Source organism: Vanacampus margaritifer, chromosome 13 (genome assembly GCF_051991255.1).
Source record: "Vanacampus margaritifer isolate UIUO_Vmar chromosome 13, RoL_Vmar_1.0, whole genome shotgun sequence".
NCBI classification, from domain to species: domain Eukaryota; kingdom Metazoa; phylum Chordata; class Actinopteri; order Syngnathiformes; family Syngnathidae; genus Vanacampus; species Vanacampus margaritifer.
Window position 1 is genome coordinate 15,453,178 of NC_135444.1, and position 21,325 is coordinate 15,474,502.

General features: G+C 39.4%; 1 protein-coding gene across 1 annotated transcript; it reads right to left on the minus strand.

Annotated features, from left to right (window-relative positions):
* Positions 1-9,843: 9,843 nt before the first annotated feature.
* Positions 9,844-21,011, minus strand: tmem59l (transmembrane protein 59-like). The gene is made up of 9 exons (XM_077584903.1): positions 20,844-21,011; positions 19,387-19,606; positions 17,989-18,094; positions 17,680-17,774; positions 17,468-17,620; positions 13,420-13,525; positions 13,182-13,305; positions 12,296-12,413; positions 9,844-12,124 (listed from the first exon to the last, which is right to left on the minus strand). Exons 2-9 carry the CDS (start codon positions 19,534-19,536, stop codon positions 11,957-11,959), a joined length of 1,020 nt encoding a protein of 339 aa, XP_077441029.1. The 5' UTR covers positions 19,537-19,606; positions 20,844-21,011; the 3' UTR covers positions 9,844-11,956.
* Positions 21,012-21,325: the final 314 nt, after the last annotated feature.

Consider the following 21,325-nt stretch of genomic DNA (forward strand, 5'->3'; position numbering starts at 1 on the left):
TAATTCTCATATCAGCCCACATTCAAACTTCATATCCATATTCCATCCTCACATCAAGTAGGTGTGTGCTCTAATTACACGGGAAATTAATATTGCACCGCCGGTTAGATTCATTAAATTAAGAAGAAACAATACTTGCTTATTTTAATTGTTTTATTACCTCTCCCAAGTACAAAGTTGTTGTAGTTGGCAGGGTTTCACCTTAAGTATGCTATACCATTACAATTTAATTTTGTGGCGGCCATTGTGGTCATTCTGCCACTTTCCGTTATATCATGAATATCACTTTGCACAACACTGTGGTTTTTAACCAGTTTCAGCTACCCCAAAAAAAGAGGCACGCTTTTGTAATGTGATTAAAATAAAATAAAAATTAGTAATAACATAATTAAATAGAATGTAAAGAATTCACAGTTTTTGCATCATGATTTAATGGTTCATGCAATTTATTGTACTACTCCTTCTGGTGTGTCCACCTTGGCCACAAGGGGGCAGTCATAAAAACCTAAATGGGTGTAAATCGCTACTAATCTAACTTTTTCAGCAGTTGCTGAATAATATTAGTTAGGTTTTTTTCACGCATATTTTCTTTCTACATGTGTCGATCGATGTTAATTATTAGCATGGCAACGGTGTTTTCCATTATGTAAGCCAGAACAGGCATTCTTAAGCCAATGTTTATTTGAAATACATCTGTATTTCTATTTGTTTTGTTTTCAGAGCAGCAATAAACAGTTTAAAGGCTCTTTTTTTGAACATCTGCCAAACTGCTCATTGTTGTGAAGTGAGTTTAATTGCGTACCTCAAGGTGCTACTACGTATGTACAGTATATAATCGGACATGTTAGTTCATCTCAAGGCCTCATGAGGCGGAAAACTCACCAAAAAATGACGTGCGTGCGTCCATGATGAGCCATCCACTGAGCAAACAGTCTGGAATGACTTTTTTTTGCTCAGTGGATAGTTCCTGTGTGCGGCGGGCTTAACAGTTCAACCCTGCAAGAGGCCATTCGTTGCCATCTCCCGCCTCGGTCTTATCAGACCGCGTGAGTTAGGCTGGTGAATAATGCTTTCAACGTATCGAATTCATCGTCCCAGCCCATTCTTCTCTCCGTGTCCACTTGAGCCATACGTCTGCCCACCTCCGACACGCTTCTCCACCACTCTCCATCTGTTGGCCTCACTCCATCTCTCCTTCCTCCTCCTCCTCCCCATTCATCCAGCGAGCACGCGTTCCTCCTCCCGCGCTCATAATGGAGATCATATGTTGAAGGCGGCGCGCTGAAACCCAACACGGCGCGTCCACATCAAATAAAAGCTGCCGTCAGCGGCGAGGCTCGGGCTCCGCTGAAGGGGACTGAAACCGGATCCGAGCGGGCCTCGCCGACACGCCGTTAAAATGGAAGCCCGGGAGGAGAGCGGCGGGCCTACAGACGGGCCACACCTCAACCAGAGGCATTCCATTCCGCTTGGACAAAGAATATTTGCTGAGGTGCACTTAAGGAGGATGAGCGTGTATTTTGAAGAGTCGAGTGGTAATTCCGCCTGTATTGAAGCCCACACGACTACATTGCTATTGAGTCCTGATTCTTTGGCATAATGACAACTAAGGTGGCCTCAAAGGGTCAAAACGATCACATGAAGGCCACTTAAGTATTTACTCAGCTGCAAATTGGGTGAGGCCCCTACTTGGGCCCTATTATTGTGCCCAGCGCAAGGCTAGCGTAAGCGCAGTCTAACTGGACCCATGGGTGGAGTTTTCTTGTTGTGGGAGGGAACACAGACGACTCACGGCCAATCGAAGCGGCTCCCCTCATTCACTTTAGATTCAGGTGATGATGCAGGAGATCAGTGCATTGTCAGGGGTGATATTGATGATAATTATTCGTTCATTTCTACAATGCTTCAGAGGGATTGTCCCATGCTGTTGTCACATTTATGAATGAAACATGATGACATGTCCGCGGAGCTCGGAATCTGTCTGCCTCAATCAAATCCACCAAAATCACCACACCACATTGCGCTACTAAAATGTAGTCTACTTTTGGTCACCAAATTGCCAGATCCGCCGGGGGCATGCAATAGCCTGAATGGCTACCAAATTCACAAACACGCTAAACTAGACTAGCCCCCCCCACGCCTGTCTATGAAATTAGAGCCCTTTATGTCAAGAGAAACTAAACTAAAAGCACTACATTGGACCCCCGCATCCTCTCTGGTCAGTACGTACAGAATTGCATATTTGTGTTGTTTTTTTTTCATTTTACAATTTTTTTCTATTTTTAATTTATTTTGTTATTATTTTTTCCCCGTAGAAAACGCACACTGAATGTTCAGTGTTTTCTAAAAGATTTTTTTGTATTTATAAAAAAAAAAAATTGGGGGGGGTGGGTAATCTCCCAATTATATGCAGATTTCCGCTATTCGCAGGGTGGCCCGGTCCCAATCTATGGGCATAAAAATGTGCCACCAGAAACGGACTCTGAATCGTTTATTTTTATTTAGAGTCGCAAAACTTGAATAATTGCATTGAAAAACTGAATTTAAATTTCATAAATTAAATTTGTAGTGTTTAACTCATTCACTTCAAAAGATATTTTTTTTTAAAAATGTCTAGGTTTTCATACTCTTAACAAAAGTGGAAAGAAACGTTAAACTAATAGAAATAGTTCAAATGAATTTTTGACGTTTATAGGCGTCAATGGCAGTGAAGTCATTGAATTAGAAAACTGAATCCAAGTTGCAAAATTTTAATTGATTTGTTTGGAACTGTAGCCTGATAAACTTGAAAACTAAATTTAAGGCTATAAAATGTTTTGCTTTTCCCTGAAAACGTATTTGATGATCCTCACTAAAAAATTCAATTCTAAATGTTCACATTTAGTAAGATTTTTTTTTTTAATTTTAATTAATTTTCTTTAAAAAGAAACGAAAGGGGGCGGAAATAAGTCTAGCTTATGACATATGCCCCTAATTAACACAAAATTAATGATAGCAATAGTCAAGGTACTTTTACGAACATAACTACACAAATTCATTTTGCTTGACATCTACTGAAAAGCTGGGCCTTGCTGATGAGCTCACAAAAGTCAGAATTAACTTTCATTGTTTTAATTGACGTTTTATGCATCAAAAGTACTAGTAGTATTGGTATCGAGCTGAAAATGTGATATTTTACATCCGTAATGATAACATCTATGAAGTCAAACAATTACACTGACTAGCAGAGGGATGATGCAACCGACTAATTGCGCTATATCGGAGACATGGCAACAGTTTGAAGAACTACATTGTGGTCCGCAGCCCACCCAGCCTATCAGCCGGCAACATCGCCATTTCTCAGCACGTTACAGCGATAGAGCTGATGGATATCCCCGGCCAGAGCGGGAAGATGGATGGAGTGGACGCCCGCGACGCCGGAGGAAGTCACAGTGTCCTGGTTTTTGTCAAGTAGCTGAGGGATCAGATGTTATCGAGCCGGGAGGTGTCGACCGCGCTCCGCTCTGCGCCGCGCGCTGCGGATAGTTTACGTAAAGGATAAACTGTGACCCGAGGACGTAATCCGCCAGCGGGCCGAGCGGTAGCGGCGTGGATTACTGCGGGTTAACTGGAGCTTCTACTCTTCTCGGCCACCTCAAGAGGAGTCTAATTGAGCTCAATCTCATTATTTACGACCAACTATGCGAGTGTCTTTAAACAGATCACACAGGAGCAGAAGCAGGGGTGAGAAATGGAAGTCATCAACTAATTTTTCATAGAAAGCACTGTTGAGACCAGTGTGAGACTTACACGCCACATTTAAAAGGAATGAAAGAAGCCATTTTGATTGGCCATGATTAAAAGTCGGCTGTAACCACTCCCTGCGCTCGTCTACAAAATTACAAACATCAGGTCTAACCTGCCTCGAAGAAGAGATCCGCTACGTGCCGTACTGGTCACGAAAATAGAGCCCTTTATCTTAGTTTTGGTAAAGCAGCATGTGGTTCGGCAGCTAGGTTTATCTTGCACATGCTGTTACAAGTAAAAAACTGTAAAATTAGGAGGCAGACCTTGTATACTGCATTCCTGTCATGGTGCGGAGTTGACTCTGTCACGAGTGCGGAGTGGAGGACCCAAATGCAGGGAGGCAGGAGAACCACAGCAGGAATGCAGGTTATACTGAACATAATTTATTTTACAAAAACACTAACAGGGGTACTGGTTAGCTTTAAATAAACAAAGATCTGAAACGGTCCGAAAACAAAGTAACAACCAGAACACCAGAGGTGACAGCGACAATGATTCCACAAGGACTGACCAAAACCAGGGAACTAAATACACACACACTAACGAGACAACAAGACACACCTGGGGCAAGACACAAGTGGCTGAGGGCACGGATTGGTCGACACGAGGAAGGGCAGGACCACACTCAAAACCAATGGAGACACACAACCAAAACCAGAACCCAAACATGACAATTCCATACATGTGGTTTTACAATTTCTCCTCTTTGTGGCAACAATAGAAGCAATCTTAACTGCGGAATATTTGTGGTGGCACTTTGTTTGTCCGTCATGATTTTATGCTTGAATTCAACTGATTGGATTGTGCTTTTCATTCTAGTGTGCTCCCTTTGGCCACCAGGGGGCAGTCTGATACATACAGACATACTATGTGTTGATTTGGTGATAAAACACAGATGACTATCAAAAACTAAGATGCAATATTATTAATCGTTTTTTGTTGTTGTTTTTTATAGAGGGTAACAATTTGTGAGTTTTGTTGTATCCTCCGTCTGCTTTTGTAATTTATAATTACTAAAACATTGAAGCAGGTTTCGTTAGCCGTTTTTTGGTGTTTTGCATTGTGTGCTAGCATTAAGCTAACATACTTTCCTGAGACCAAGCAATTTGATAAATACTCAACATGTAATTCTCTATGTTTTAGTTTGAAAGTAAAATTCAACTTGGAATGGCAGTAAACAGCTTGAAACAAACACTGAGCATCTTCTTTTTTTCCCCCTCACTAGCTGCCAAACTTCAGCTTGTAACAAAGTTAGCTGCCACTTTAGCATGCAATTCCCTCACTTTTACCTAAAAAAAAAACTTGTAGGGGAAGGTACAAATGTATTATTTAAAATATGTAAATTAGTTTTGGGGGGAAAAAATAATTAATTATTTTAATTGTAGTGATTTAATTCATCCACTCATAATGAATTAGCCAATTATTTAAAAACATTAATACACAAATGCTAGTTTTGCTATTTATTTTCTGTTATTTACAATAAATGAATAAATGATCAAATGAATAAAAATGATCTACATTTTAATCAACAAAGTCTGTGAAACACACCAAATATTGTAGAACTCTTGATCATTCAAGAATACGATGGTGCTGGTGTACTTAATAAAGTGGTCAGTGAGTCTGAATTATCCTGTATGTGCGCATCCTATTTTAATGAAGTCGCTTGTTTAATAAATGCGACGGCACAAACGCCGTAATTGCAAGTTTGAACAATGTTAACATTCCAAGTCATATCCATTTATTTATAGTTCCGCTGACATTCATTGTACAAAAGTATAATATCCACAAGGAACCACGGGCCGTGTTTTTAATCAAGGTGTCAACATATTTCATCGCACAATAAACTTTACGAGCCAGTTCAGGCATCTAAAAAAAGGAGAAGGATGTTGCTCATCTGCCGCGCAACACCAAAAAAAAAAAAAATACAAATAAAGTGACAAGGAAACAACCATTAGTTCAGCATACATGATGTTAATCGGGTACAGCTACGCAGGAGCTTAATTACGTGTTGGCACAATGCGTGGTACTTAAGCGGAGGCCTCCGAGCAGTCGGGAGTTTTGGAACATATTCAACAGGAATCAAGATGTCGTTTGTTTACAGGAATCATTGTCGAGATATGTGATTTAATGGTTATTGGCTGGACCACAAAAAGAAAATCAAGCTTAAATTCTTCTTTTCTCTCAACACAAGCCACTATACGGTCAAAATGGCCATGAAAATGTTAGTTGAAAGCAAGTATTACTACTCCAATGGCCTTCATGCTTCAAATTACACTCTAATTCCATAAGAGTAGTTTTAATTGTTACACATTGAACTGTGAGAAGAGAAAAAATATTGTCATAACATTAACATAAGGAAAAGCCTGCTGCCATTGCTACATCAAGCTAGCACATCATGAGGCATGTCCTGGCGGGTCCGCCAATACTCTTACACTCTTTAGAAGAAGCATATGACTCAAGTAAAAGTAAACACATTTTCAAGTATTTAAACAATATGAAATTGATTTTTTTCTAAAATTACACCAATGAAGGCAAATTCAGCCACAAGATATTGTCATAAACTTTCTTTGTGAATTGGCAAGTTCGAAGTGGCGTTCTTATAAACTGAAATGTGGAAATTTTTAGGCCAACGTAAATGACAGCACATGACCCAAGTGTTCTGGTTCGTAATTTGATTACGTTAGACAGGCGAAACAATCATGTGACAGAAATCTCTCCAACAAACCAAAACGAGCACATTCCGAAGGAAAGTGTAAATACAGATTATAGATAGCAGAACATAACTGAATGTAATGGCGTAAAAGTAGTGTTTTAAAACTACGCTGACAATAAAAATGCATTGAAGTTACTATTACTTCAAAACTAAAATGACTTACCTACTCTTTTACTACATAAAGCTGATTTATATTCTTGTCTTGAAACTTATTATCTACAATTTAAATGTATTGAAAATAGGGAATCCACTGTTAACTCGGAAATGTGCATTCCAAAATATTACTATCAAATTTCACATTTTACCGCAACCGCTTGCAAATAAAAGCAGTAAATTGCTTATGATATAGACTTCCCATGTTGTTTTGATAATAACATGACGGGGGGGAGGCGCGCAGGAGCAGGAAGCTCACATTTATTGGATTTAACTGTTTTGCTCCGCACACCATTGGGTAATTCCTTCTTATCGGCCCAGAAGCTGTAGTTATTTACTTGAAAATGGACTAATTTCTTATTCCAGCGGAGGGGGGACCGGCCGCTGACTTGAACAGCTGCTTCATGACCCAAAAAACTGTCAGTCTTTCCCTGGAATAAATTGTGGACCGTACCACTGGAAAGCGAGGGGGGGAGCCCTCGCCGAGCACCGCTGCTATCCTCTTCTAAACACGTTTGAAGCTTGGGTAATCGATTTAAACGATATAGTGAAGTTAACTAACATCACCTGGGTTTGAATTTGCTTCATTTCTTGTATTTACGGAGCGGGTTTTGGTAGATATTCCCGAGCGTTCGCCCCTGCTTCCTGTGGACCACCTTGGTGCGAGCTCATAGTAGAATCAATTCACAGAGAGGGCAACTTGAAACCGGCTACTCACGCTGGAGCGAGTGGCGTTTTTGGCCGGCTCCTAGTTTAATAGTCCGGCTAGCATCCGGGCTGTGTGTGTGCGTGTATACAAGTCTGTCCACGCGCGTGGAAGGACTCACAGAGAGGGGGAGACGATGCCGTAAAGCCGATTGGCCCTTTTGGGGTTATTGAGGATGATTTCTTTTTGGGGATGGGGATTTATGACAGATAGAGTTCCACGCGTGTCGACGCTCCCTCCGTTTGGGGGATGTGAGATCGTCCCACGCCCCTTAAACGTAACATGTTCAATCGGACACTTGTCACGCACGGCCGGCGTGACTCTGCAACGTAGGGGTGACCCCCCCCCCCCCCCCCACCACCACAACACACACACACACAATATGTATACTCAATATTTGCCACGCAAATTAGCATAATAATGACTTGTAGTCATGTCAATTCATTTAAAGGGCCAGCGACCATTTAAACACGTCGGTTTTCATTCATTACGTGCCAGATTTGAATAGCAAACATTAACAGAGGTGGCCAACTAACATCTGCCTCGACCAGCACACTGGCTCGCCAAAACATTAAGTAAATATAAACAAATATGACTGAATAAAGATACCCAGTTTTCTATTTACAATCGTTATATTTTATTAGAAGTGCATTCTGAGCTGTCCCTAATGGTTTGATCCTCTTATAAAGCTTAAACCTACATATTAGAAGCAGTAACTCACTACAACCTCTTACAGTAGTAAACATAAGGAAAAAACTCTAATGTGATTGCACACGTGTATATAATATAATATAATATTATAATATAATATAATATAATATAATATAATATAATATAATATAATATAATATAATATAATTACAGTTGACTGAGTGCATGTTGCAGGCGAGTCCAGATAATAGCAACACACTTGCAGGCGTAAGCAATCACAACGGAATAATAATAATAGTGATAATAGATAATGATAAGGAAGTCAAAGCTGGATGCATAGCGCCCCCTGTGGGTAATCAGGTGTTCACGCTGAGAGTGGGAAGTAAAGTAACACATTGTGCAAGTAATTACTCGTGTAAAAATAATGTTTTAAAAAAACTGCTGTCTGAGTAGCCTGTACCGGATTTATTCACACTATTTAAATGGAATTTTAACTTGGCTGATTTTAAGGATCTAAATGAAGTACAGTCAGTTTTGTAGTAGATAAGTGAGGTTAAAATATTGACAATGACGTGTAAAATTGCCCTGAAAGTGTCAAATGTAAGCACAAATATTGACTGAAGTAATAAATATTATTTATATATATATATTTGGCCAATAAGTTTCATCTCCTTCAGTCATTTTGTCCCACGTGAAGTTAAGTCGCATTCAAGTTTTTTTTTGTTTGGGAAAGGTGACGTCATCCCTTCAGAAAAATCCCCCCGGGGCCCCATTTACATTTGGCTGTGTTGGGGGACAGAAAAACACACGATGGCAGAGTGTTGACTGCGGCTGGCAGGATTAAGTGTTCAAAGTACACACTCTGCTCATAAACGTCGGCTCATGAGTGACGTGTGCCCGTAAAAGTGTGTTTATTTTTCCCCGGTGTGCAACGATACAGGGAGGTGGCGAGAGGTCGTTTGCATCTGTGAAAGTGTAACGTGCTCACATGTGATGCCTTTAAAGAACACCGCTGACCACAACAACTCACTTTTCACTTGAACACGTTACGTTATCGCAATGATTAATTTTTACTTCCCTTCATGAAAACATGTCATTCCAAATGGGGTTACTGGTATTTGAACAGGGGGTGTGTAGACTTTCCCTACCCATTGAATGCATAAAATCCTCGTATAAGATATGTCATCAGTGGAGAAGTCACGTAAAAACTCAGTGATGAATTACTGTTCATCGATGTCAGTGATGAAGAGTGAGGCAGATTTAGCGCAATTAAACGCTTTTCCACTAGAAGGCGCAATGTACAATTAATTAACATGACTATCCACTTGTTGCCAACCAGTAATAAATATCTTCTATACTTTTTGGGATTTGTTTTTTGTGCTGTATGTCAAATATTTGCCTTGGCTCAAGAAAGGTTGGAAACTGAAGCATTGCGCTGAATGACACTTAAATTGTTAGTCTGTGCTGACATCAAGTGGACAATAAGAGTATTGCAAGAAAAGCCTTGTCAAGAAAAAAAAGTCTCTGGAAGGACGTAACCAGATTTATTCATTTTTTTTGGTGGGGGGGGGGGATCAAATGCTATGCTCGTATTTATGTTTATTGTTGCAAAGTATTAGTATTTATTACTTCAAAATAGAACTTCACTCTTGCAAGATTACAACGATGTTAAAATTAAAATTATATTCTTGGGGAAACAAAATATTTTTTTTCTCGAAAAAATAGTTTTTTTGACTTTTATTTTGCCTCCTTTCCTTCCTCCTGTTTTTTCACAGGTATCGGTCTTGTGAGGATGATTTTTTTTAAGCCAAAGAAAAAGCTAAACGCACACAGCTACTGTTGATGAAAACACTTTATTCCTTGTTGCAATTATTGTTTCATTGAAAATGAAGCGAGCAGTATAAAGGAAACAATACAGAATAGTAAATTCACATAATCTTCGTGATATATCTTCACATATCGATTGATTAAATGGCTTTTATTGTTGTTCAAGTCCTTCTGATGAAATCGGCATTCCTTGTCATTATTTTTATTGTTATTGTAATAATACACGTTCTAACCAAGTTTACAGTAAATAGGAGTACAATAAAAGGTCACAAATCTACAGCGGGGGTTCGGGGAGCGATCAGGATTCGACTATGGAAGCTTGACTGGCATGCACGCGTCATTTGTGGGGGTTCCGAGAGCGTCACAGGACAGCCAAAAGCAAAAACGAAAAGTCGTTAGCATCGCGCGACTCGGCTCCATGACAAACCAAAAGTCTCTTTTGGATTCGGGACATGTACAAAAAAGAAAGAAAAAAAGAGTCAGCTGTGGATTTCGAAAGCACATACGTAGCACGTTGAATGCACTCAAAAAGCTTCCGAAGTGATGAAGACCATCATCACAAGAACATCATCGTCAGCAGAATTTTACGAGAATTGCCAAGGACTACGAGAGTCGCACTGACACGAAAACACAATAAGACTATGAGGGGGGAAAAAGACATGATGTTGTTGCAACTAAGTGTTTTTTTTTTTTCCTCCAAGACAAAATCCTCAGACTTTTTTTCCAAGAAAAAATCCTGAATGTTGACACCCCCCCGTTTGTTAGAAAATAAAAATAACAATAAAAATGTAGATTTCTCCCCATTTCAGTTAAATCACCTAGCAAAAAAATGCAATAGAATAAACTCATATTTTGGCAGTATGATTTCCAGAAAATATTGTCATGGGAAAAATGAAACTCTTAATATTATGCATACGAAGTATTTTTTTTTTTACAAAAATTAGTTTAACTTAAAAAAATAAATAAGCAAAAACATATTTTGGGTAAAAGTTTTCTTGAAAAAGAATCAACTTTCTTGAAAAAACTATTTTAGGTGAAAAAGGTCGCATTTTGTAAAGTCCATTTTTTTTTTCGAGAAAAAGACATCTGATTTGAGGGGGGAAATGCTAAATTATTCTTAAACTATTAAATTAAGATTTTTTTTCTAGAAAAAGATGACTTTTTCTTTTTTAAAAAAAGTATTTTTAAATTGAATTTGTTAAGAGAAATTCTTGAAAACATTTTTTTTTTTTTTTAAGCGGAACGGAAATGAGAAAAGAAGTGTGTTATGGGGAAAAAAAGCATTTTTGGTGAAAATATTTAGTGTTTTAACCTTATTTAGAAAATAAAGTTGGATACATTTTTAATGATGTCAAAGTTTTGTTTTTTATGTAAAAAGAGAATGAACAAAGTCATGCATCGATAAAATTTTATATAAAAGAAATAAAGACATTTTTTGGGGGGGAAAAAGAAGAAGCCCATCTTTTAAAAAAAAAGAAGACTTTTTTTCTGGAACAATATTGACATTTTCTCTTTAAAAATCCTCGTATTTTTCTTGAATTTTTTTTTTAGAGTGGGGGAAATGTGTGGAAAAAGCAACATTTTTTTCAAGAAAAAGTTTGAATTTTCTTTTTAAAGTCAGATTTTTTCCTATGTTTAACAAAATGTGATTCTCCTCCCCCTCCAAAAATACGGATTTTTTTTCTTGGAAAAATGCAACTACAACGATGACTTTCTCATAGTCGTATGTCTTTTCTTTTCAGTGTGACTCCTTGGTAAATAATCCTCTATATCTATGTTACAATGTATATTACAGGCAGCTCAATGACTTTGCATGGCACTTCAATCATTCAGAATGAATACGATACTTTCTGCTCATTTCAACAACACATTGCCAGCTCACTCTCCAATACAAAGATGATTATAGTTCCTGGCTCTGTTTCTCTTCACTTCAATGCTCATGACTGTGAATGTAAAATGAATCTCGAAACAACATGGAAGCTCTCAGACAGGCCGTCCAATCAAATAACATCCAGCTAGGGATTAACAATAATGTTGTAAAATGACTCGGAAGGTGCCGTGCTCCTGAAAAAAAAAATCATAAAAATCCAGTGACTGAGTGAAGGGAATCCCAGAAGCTTCTACACACGCGTCTTGTCGAGGTCCACCTTGACCGGCAGAGGCCCCGCCTCCTGGCTGTCCTCGGGCGCCGCCCGCTTCACGGTGACGGCCGGCAGCGGGCTCAGGTGGTACGGGTTCACCTTCGCCTGCGCGTCGTCCAGGAACTCTTTGTCGCCGTTGATGCTCAGCTGCAAATAAACAGTCGGCGTGACGGGAGAGCAACAAAGACCTCCACCAAGGCTCGAATAATGAAATGAATTTGTTAGAGCCTACCTCAAAAATGCCAGTTTGTACATGAGTATTAGAAAGGAAAATGTAAAAAAAATAATAGCAACTAGTGCGTGCTAACTGGGTCGTACCTGCGTCTTGATGTGCTGATCAGGTGCGGTGACCAGGCTAGCGCAGCTGAGCCACAGCATGACCATGATGGACAGGAAGAGGCAGGCCGCCAAAATCCACCGGGGCAGACCCGAACGCCTGAACGCGAGCACGGAAGATGGAAACTATTATCTCGTTCACTGCCATTGACGGCTATAGACGTCAAAAATTCATTTGAACTATTTCTATTAGTTTAAAAAAAAAAATCCACTTTTGTTAACAAGAGTATGAAAACCTAGAAAAAAAATATTGTACATTTAGAACAGATATAAAATGTGTGATTAATCGTGAGTTAACTATTGAAGTCATGCAATTAATTACAATTAAAAAATTTAATCGCCTGACGCGATTTAAAAAAATGAAAAGATTAAACATTAATCGTAATTAATCGCATGACTTTACTAGTTAACTCACGATTAATCACAAATTTTAGATCTGTTCTAAATGTACAATAAAAAAAATTCTAGGTTTTCGTACTCTTGTTAACAAAAGTGGAAAAAATGTTAAACTAATAGAAATAGTTCAAATAAATTTTTGACGTCTATAGCCGTCAATGGCAGTGAATGAGTTATACAGCAGGGAACGGGCAACTGGCGGCGAAGTGGCCCTTGATTCATTTTTGAAAACAATGATTTCTGTTTTAAATTGTAATAACAGTGTTCACCACTAGATGGCACAAAACGCCAAAGAGCAAGACTGTACTTCTGTACCAGAGAAGAAGAGAGAGCGAGTCTTAGAAAGAAGCCATGAACGATTTTGACGCCACTACAACGCTGATATCAAAAGTAAACAAACAGCACCGATGACAGTTCGTTTGAAGTGCGCGAAGAATTAGAGTTGAAAAGTGGATCTCTCATCTGGGCTCACCTAGACATGCAACCCAGGAAGTCGTGCTCGGCAGCGGCGGCAGCACTCTCATCGGTGTGCTGCACCTGATGTTTGCCTCTGCTTCCTGCTTTAGATCCCGCCTTCTCGCCACGCCCCCTTACACCTGGCGAAACATTGTAACCTTACCATAAGAAAGTGGTTTGTTGCAGACAAGAGGATGCAATTTTACATGAAAAATTGCGGATTTGTCTGACAAAATGGCCGTCACCGCGCTCACCGTGAGGCTTCTGCGTGTGCGAGTGCACCTGAGGCCAGGGGCTGTCGGCCACGTTGGAACGAGGCGCCTGTAGCTCGGGGAGCGAATACTCCATCTCCGGTTGGCTCTGTGGAAGATGACAGTCGTCAACATGCATACATACAGTTATTAAGTTACAGTTGCAGCTGTGAGTTAATTACTGTACACCTACACAAGAAGTGACCCGGAAGTGTTCCATAAAGCCACAGAATGTGCTCTAAATTAAACAGGAAATGACCTGGAAGAGCCTCAAAATCATAAAGGATGTACTTCAAATATAACAGGAAGTGATGCGGAAGTGTCCCATAATCAACAGGAAGTGCCCCAAACTAAACAGGAAATGGCCTGGAATTGGCTCATAATCAAAAGGACGTGCTCCAAATTTAACAGGAAGTAAATTTCACATACACAAATCAAAAGTTTTTGAAATGGAAACCAAGCAGTACATTAATACTATATTGAGATCTATCAACAAGAAAGCAATGAGAACTTTGGCTTCATGCTCTTTTTTGATGTTTTTATTTAAATATCCCCTCCTGGCTTTTTTTGTTTTTTGTTTATTTTTTCTGTATTAATAACGTGAGTGTAGTGTTCACAATTTGTTTGCGTATTCTGTTAAAATTGTTTAATACAGTTATATCAGAATTTTTTTTTTACCAGGAAGTGACCCGAAAGTGTCCCATAATTAACAGGAAGTGTCCCAAACTAAACAGGAAATGGCCTGGAAGTGGCTCAAAATCAAAATGACGCGCCCCAAATTTAACAGGAAGTTTTTTTTTTTTTATTTGTGTAGTCTGTTGAAATTGTTTAATAAAGTTATATGAGAATTTTTTTTTACAGGAAGTGACCGGAAAGTGGCCCATAATCAACAGGAAGTGCCCCAAACTAAACAAAAGTGACTCCCGACTGCCCCAAAATTGACATGACGTGACCGAGTTACAGTAATGATTACGTAACTGAACTAACAATTACAGTTACTTAATTAGTTACAACCCGGAGATGTGTCTTTGTTCTGTTTTAAATTGAGAACAAAAGGCATAATATGTCTCCTTTGATACCATTTCAACTACATTCAGCGTCGTATGAAGTGATTTTTTTGTTTTCATGCGCCACGTAACATCAGCGCTGCACTACTGCGTGCTCTTTTGTGTGATGCGCGTTTGTGTTTTCCCCTGGAGACCTCGTTAAAAAAGGATTTTTGCTTCGCCGCTGCCCTTGCCGGTACAGCGGCTGCAGTCAGTGATGGCAACACTGTTGATGCCTTCAGCAACACACACACACTTTTTGTCGAGAGCATACACTTGCCACCCACAACTTTTGGTTCAGCTGCCCCTCTGTAGATAAATTTATTTTTATTTTATTTTCGAAACAGCTCTCAGTATGATGCAGTGCAATTGTAAAGCGATGCAAACGACATAACCGCAATGTATGTGAAACTGAAAAAAAGCCTTCAGTGGTCTCCATGAATTAATGCTGTCAGCTATGGGAACATCCACGCTAATGTCTACTACTGTAATAAAAACTGGGAAACACCAAGAATTTACGTTTTTGTAAAATTCTTGCTAAAAGAGCTTTTGGGGAGCCAATCCCTGTTTTTTATGGAAAAAAAATATTTCTTTTTTTTTTCATATATATATATATATATGAAAAAAAATTGAATTTTTTTTTTCATATATATATATATATCTAGGGCGTAAATTATACACGCATTTTATTCTTATCTATATTCTTTATCCTCTGCAAAGAACGACTCACTGACAAGTTGTGGCAATCTCGCCATCCCTCTCCATTGCAAGTAATGTGGGCTTACTGTCATTTTTACACATTTGTCTATTCCTATTCATTTAATGAAAGCGCTATACTGTCGACCCATTATTTTCCGGGTCATAGGGACCGAGCCCGCCCACGAATAGCACAAATCCATGTATATAAATGATGCGTATTGTGGGAAAGAAAGAAAGAATTGGATTTAAATGAAAAACATTTATGACTCCCCCCTCCCCCACCCTAAAAATCTACCCCAAAAAAAGATTTTTTTTTTTACCGAAAAAAAAGAAAAAGAGTTGGCTTACAAAAATAAAAATAAAATATTAAAAGATTTTTAAAACAATTTTTTTTTTTTTATATAGGAATCCATGGATGTCGACCCATACGTAACTCTTCCCTGTATTGTAAAGCGAATACTCCAAAAAGTAAGAAAAACAACTTTCTTCAGTGAAACTTTCTGTCACAAGCAGTCGTCAAATGACAAAATTTACACACCAGCCCTCAGGACCTTGACGTTCTGCTTCTTCTTCAACCGGCAAACATTCATTACAGTCCTCAATTGAATAAAAAAAACTAAACATTTGTGGCGTCTGTGTTTCTTTATGGGGTAACGTTCAGCTTCTCTTAGTGCACGCTGCGCTTCAGCATATCATCAAGTGTAGATAAACACTGTCAATTTCCTCACAGTCCTTTAATTACGAAGCCCAAATTGCATTCTGCAGCTCTTTTCACTTTGGCCGCTGTGGTTGGCTTTATATTCTCTACCTTAATTATAGTAAATGTTTATTGTTATTCCACATTTAGGTCTGCTGATAGCAAAATAAGGGATTTCATGGCAAAAGAGCGCATGAAGTTTTCCAAGCAGGAATATTCACAATGCCGAGAGGAAGCGGCGTGGCTTAAAATAACTTTAACAAGCTGCAATTTTCTCGGAGAAAACGCGCCGTCCTTCCGCGCGCCCTTGCTCGCTCGACCTTCACAAACACGCCGAATCCAAAATGAGCCCTTGCTGGCACAGACGCTTGATAATGTACGGTGAAATCACATTTACATTCAAGCATTTATTCGTACAACCTAATTAAGAAATAAAGAGATGCGTTCAATTACGAAAGAGACTGATGTAAACTGGATAAACGGTCAAACGCAGAAATGCAAAATGAACACACTGGCAAGGAGCATGGAGAAGCTAACTGAGCTGATGTGTAGGAAACGACCAACTGGAGATGGAGTCACAGCTCCTGACATCACTCTTTAGGCCACGCCTCCTTAAAGGCACACATCAACAACAACAAATACTACAGCGTGTGTAACCTATATAAAAGCAATTCATTTATTTACATTCTCTTTTTTTATATTTCAAAATACTATTTTTATTCATTAAAAACGAGGGCCCAACCGATCAAGCAGCAAATGGATTTAATCAACATATTAGCTCATTAAAAAAATAATTTTCTTTCTCAAAACTTTTTGCTGATTTTTAACACACATAAGACAAAAATAATGACATTTAAATATTTGCCCCTCCCCCCAAAATGCAAAAAAATTGCTTTTTTTTCAGATTTTTGGTTTTGTTTAAAGTTTATTAAAAAACATGTAATTAATAAAAAAATAAGAAAATATTATTAAAAATTAGGGGCGTCAAATGATTACAATTTTTCGTAATTAATCGCATGACTTGACAAGTTAACTCACAATTAATCACAAATTTTATATCTGTTCTTTTTTTCCCCCTACTCTTGTTAACAAAAGTGGAAAAAATGTTAAACTAAAATAAATTGTTCAAATGAATTTTTGACGTCTATAGCCGTCAATGGCAGTGAATGAGTTAATTGGGGAAAAAAAAATCACCTGTTCACACCTAGCCGCATATTTTGTACACAATCTAGATTTGAATATTTCTTCCAAGAATTATTCCCATCTACTGTCTATTTGCCTGATTTGTTAGCGCTTCACTTGCGATTCATTTGTTGCTATTTTTTTTGTCCAATCAAATTTCAGCCTGCAATTGTTGCCATGTTGATGTAATCTGCCCAGAACCATCATAATCAGTACTGCTGGTTGAAATAACTTTATTAGCAATGTGACTGTTTCTTTAACCAATCCGCATTCTTCCCTCCTTTGATTGGTTGGTCAGAGCCAAACTGTTCAACTAGCAAAAAACAGACGTCTGTAGCGATCTGCACATATTTACATATAAATACAAACGGTTGCTATTCTTTAGCAAAGGTGCATTGTCTAGTTTAACCAAACAAGTAAACGTTACCTGAAAAACGACAACCTTGCCATCGTCGGCCTGCAGGTAGAAGGTCCAGGTGGAGGAGATGAAGCTCTGAGCGGAGCTGACGATGTCATTGCACCAACTGGACACGGCCTCCATGACGGAAGGCGGCTTGGGGCGCAGGGTCATGGCCTTGAGCTGCGGGGGGGGGATCTCTGTCATTGCGTGTGCACGTTTGCATGTGAAGACTCTCTCACCTTCCTCCTCTGGATTTCGGGTTCGGCGGGCTGGCTAGCGCAGCCGGTGCTGCACGCCTCCTGCTCCACAAGTTTGACATAAGCCTCCTGGCAGGCTGTGGACACGCATTACAGGAGAGAAAGAAGCACAGATGGGAATCGAGGGACAATTTATTAGGTACACAATGTAAATAACTTGCAGACATTTTCCCACCCTGTAAAATTTAAAGGTACTGCTTTGTACCCTGTAAAGGGCAACCAAAACGTAGCTCCCCACCCCAGTGACAATTCCTTCCAGTCAAACCGAGAGCCACAGATGGAGCCGCTCACCTCCCTGACACTCGTCCTTGCTGGCGTTGAAGCCGGCGTTGCCGTTGACGAACTGGCAGATGGAGTACAGACGACAGCCGCGGTGGCAGGCGTTCATTATGGAATCCTACAAGAAGAACACCGTATGTTAGTTGTCACGTATAGAATGGATATTAGTGACTTTGAGACGACACTGAGCTAGAATACTAACAGCTGCTATGCTAAAAGTACAAAATGTGTTAAGGCAGATTGATAAGGAGTTCATTTTACTATTTCCAATGACAATGAATACAATGCTAACAGTTGCTTAGCTAGCACGTAGCGAGATGGCAGCCTGACGACAGAGAGCACCATGAGTCGGTATGCTAAGTTGATAGTATGCTAACATATAGCAACCGGAGTGGGGGGGCAGATCTCTATGGATGGTACATTGCTCACAGCAGACAGGTTATCCCTTGAATGAGAATTAATTAAATGCAAAACTGCTAAGAGTTAGCATACTAAATAGATAAAATGTTGACGTGCTAGCAGTCCGCATGCTAACAAGAGGACAAAAGTGCTAAGCCTAAGGCAGATTGTTCATTGCGCGCTAATGTTGGGTATTATTTCTAATAGGAAGTGCTCAAATGCTACACTGCTAAACCTATAAAATGCTAACATATTAACAGTTGGTAATCAATAAAACAGCTTGCTAAGGATTGTAAATTATGCAATGTAATGTGATACAAATGCTAATATGTCAAAAGTTGGTATATGTTAAATTGTCAAAATTATAACATGTTAAAAGTTGTGATGCTCATAATAATAAGAATTCCTACAGAAACAATAGAGACCTCGCAGCGGTCGCTGCTCTATGGAGCCATTTTCCTAAAATGCCAAAATGTCCTCCTTTGCTATACTTACTGTTAATTCCAAATAGGATAATAAACAGCACCCTCTGGTGGCCAACGCGAGCAATACACACATACAGCTCTCATAACAGCCTTGTCATCATCTTTTCCGCATTTCCTGACAAAACCGAACAACATCACGGTTTTTGTCGCGATTAATTATGGAATTATTTATATCCTCTAATTGTCCCGGTTTGAAGGCGGTGTGGTCCGCTCGGGTTTCTGGGCCCATTGTCCCGCTGCAAGATGTGGGGCCACACCTGAGGGTTTAAAAAAAAAAAAAAAAACATCCAGTGCTGCAAAACCTTTTGTGCTCAGTCCTACTTCTACTATCCGCCTCACGGAAACGCTTTCACCCCCATTGCTCGACTTATTTTCGGGCTGAGCAAGATGACACTGCGCAAAAAAAACAAAAAAACGCCTAAATGAAAATTATAATTTCAAAAACGAAACTGGACATCGCATCTGTTTTTTTTTGCACAATCAGTCACGCAGTTGTGCAGCTTTTGCCATTGGAACGTTATCTTACTTTAGCAGGGCCTTTGTTTTTGATGGCGAGCTGGCATTGCTTCTTGCAGTAGCTGATGTCGCCCAGCTGGTTGTCGAACACCTCCAGGGAGGACGCGGCGGCCGCGAGCCCCGCCAGGAGCACCGCAAGCAGGGCCGAGGAGAAGTGCATGTCGGTGGCCGGAGCGGAGAGCCTTGAGGACGGCGGAGGTGAAAGGGACAGTCGGCTGTGGCGTTGGTGGCTGAAGGGAGAGGAAGAGGAGGAGGTGGAGGAAGAAGATGCTCGAGCCTGCTTTTTCTGTTGCTGCTGCTGCTAATGCTGGATGCTTGTGTGTGACGTCACGCACTATCGCCATGCACATATTGACCGCCCCCAAACACCCTGCAAACTGCACTGCACAATGTGGCTTAAAATAAATAAATAAATGTTGTTGCACTGAAAGTAAAAGATGTACATTTGATATGTATTTTTATTTTAGAAAATGGAAGGAAACAACTAATAAATGCTCATTTTAAACCTTTTTGTGTTTATGCTAAAGATGTATTAAATTAACAAACAGACTCTTGTGTTACAAAGCGTGTCAACAAAGTGTTTTATCAATATTTGACATAATTAAAAAAATGTGGGGAAGTGGTTGAAACGAAAAGGGAAATTATTGTTATTAAATTGGATATAATAATTCTAATAGCTACCTAATTTTATGAATTCTCCATCAATGAAAAATCAAGTAATTAGTGGAAACTAAATTAAAATATATTGTTAACTATAGTTATATGAATTGTGTTTATACATATATCTATTATAAAATAGCCTATAATATTATAATTAGCAACATTCTTAGCCATCAATTTTCAGCACCATTCATTGTTCATATATATATAATAAAATAAATGTAAATCCCACTCCAAAATGAAGGATTTGAATTTATTTAAAAAAAAAAAAAACTTAAAAAAATAACTTGCTCATTGCAATTGTAACGTTTGGCCAGTTCAACACAATTTTATTTTGTCAGATTGACAAAATATTTTACTCCACGTTAAATACCTACTTTTTTTTATGTCATGATGTTACAAAATCTGAAATGGAAACAGTTTGAAGAAATATTTAAGACCGTATATTCTTTTAATTGTATAGATAATAAATGATTGGATTGACGTATGATTTAGGGGCAACCTGCAATGTATACAACCAGCTGATGAGAAAATTAAAGCTCATTTTCAGCTGGGGTTTGACTCTCTGCTTAGGCCTCCTGGTGCTTCTCCCACATTCCAAAAACGAGCATGATTCATCGTCAGGGCCTAAATTAACCCAAGGTGTTAAATTAACGTGAGTAAGAACACCTGTTTGCCCATATGTGCTTCGCAATTGTTTGGCGACCAGACAAAGGTGTACGCATCTCTCTCTTAGCCTCCCTAGCTTTGCATCTGATTTTAATGAATGTGGTTACACCCGCAACAATGAGCCTTACAACAACTCACCATGTTTCCTGTACAGTTCATCAGCATGTGTGAGTGTATGTAGCCCACCACACAGAGGTGACACAGCAAGGTGGTGGGCCACAGCCCGAGCCCCTCAGAGCCTGCAAACAAGCTGGTGTATCACTCAGCAGATGTCCTGCCCCCTTCTCTCTATGTGGGCACATGATGACGCGTGTGATATATACGCCTGTTTGTACGTCTGTCAGTGCATGTGTCCAAACTCACAAGACCGAATATGTCGGCTGCATGACGTCACTCCCGGCGCGACTCGACAGGATTTATGACTGATCTACACCTGAATGGATTGTCGGTCAATGTGCTACTGACAAGCAGTATTAACAATCCATTCATATGCAAGTTTGTGCGTGCTGTCGAGTCGCGCCGAGAGTGACGTCATGCAGCAGACAACTCCCTGGAGTGAATCACAGAATCAATCTGGCTATAGCCAGGTTAATCATTTTTGGCCAATTTGTGTAAATTTC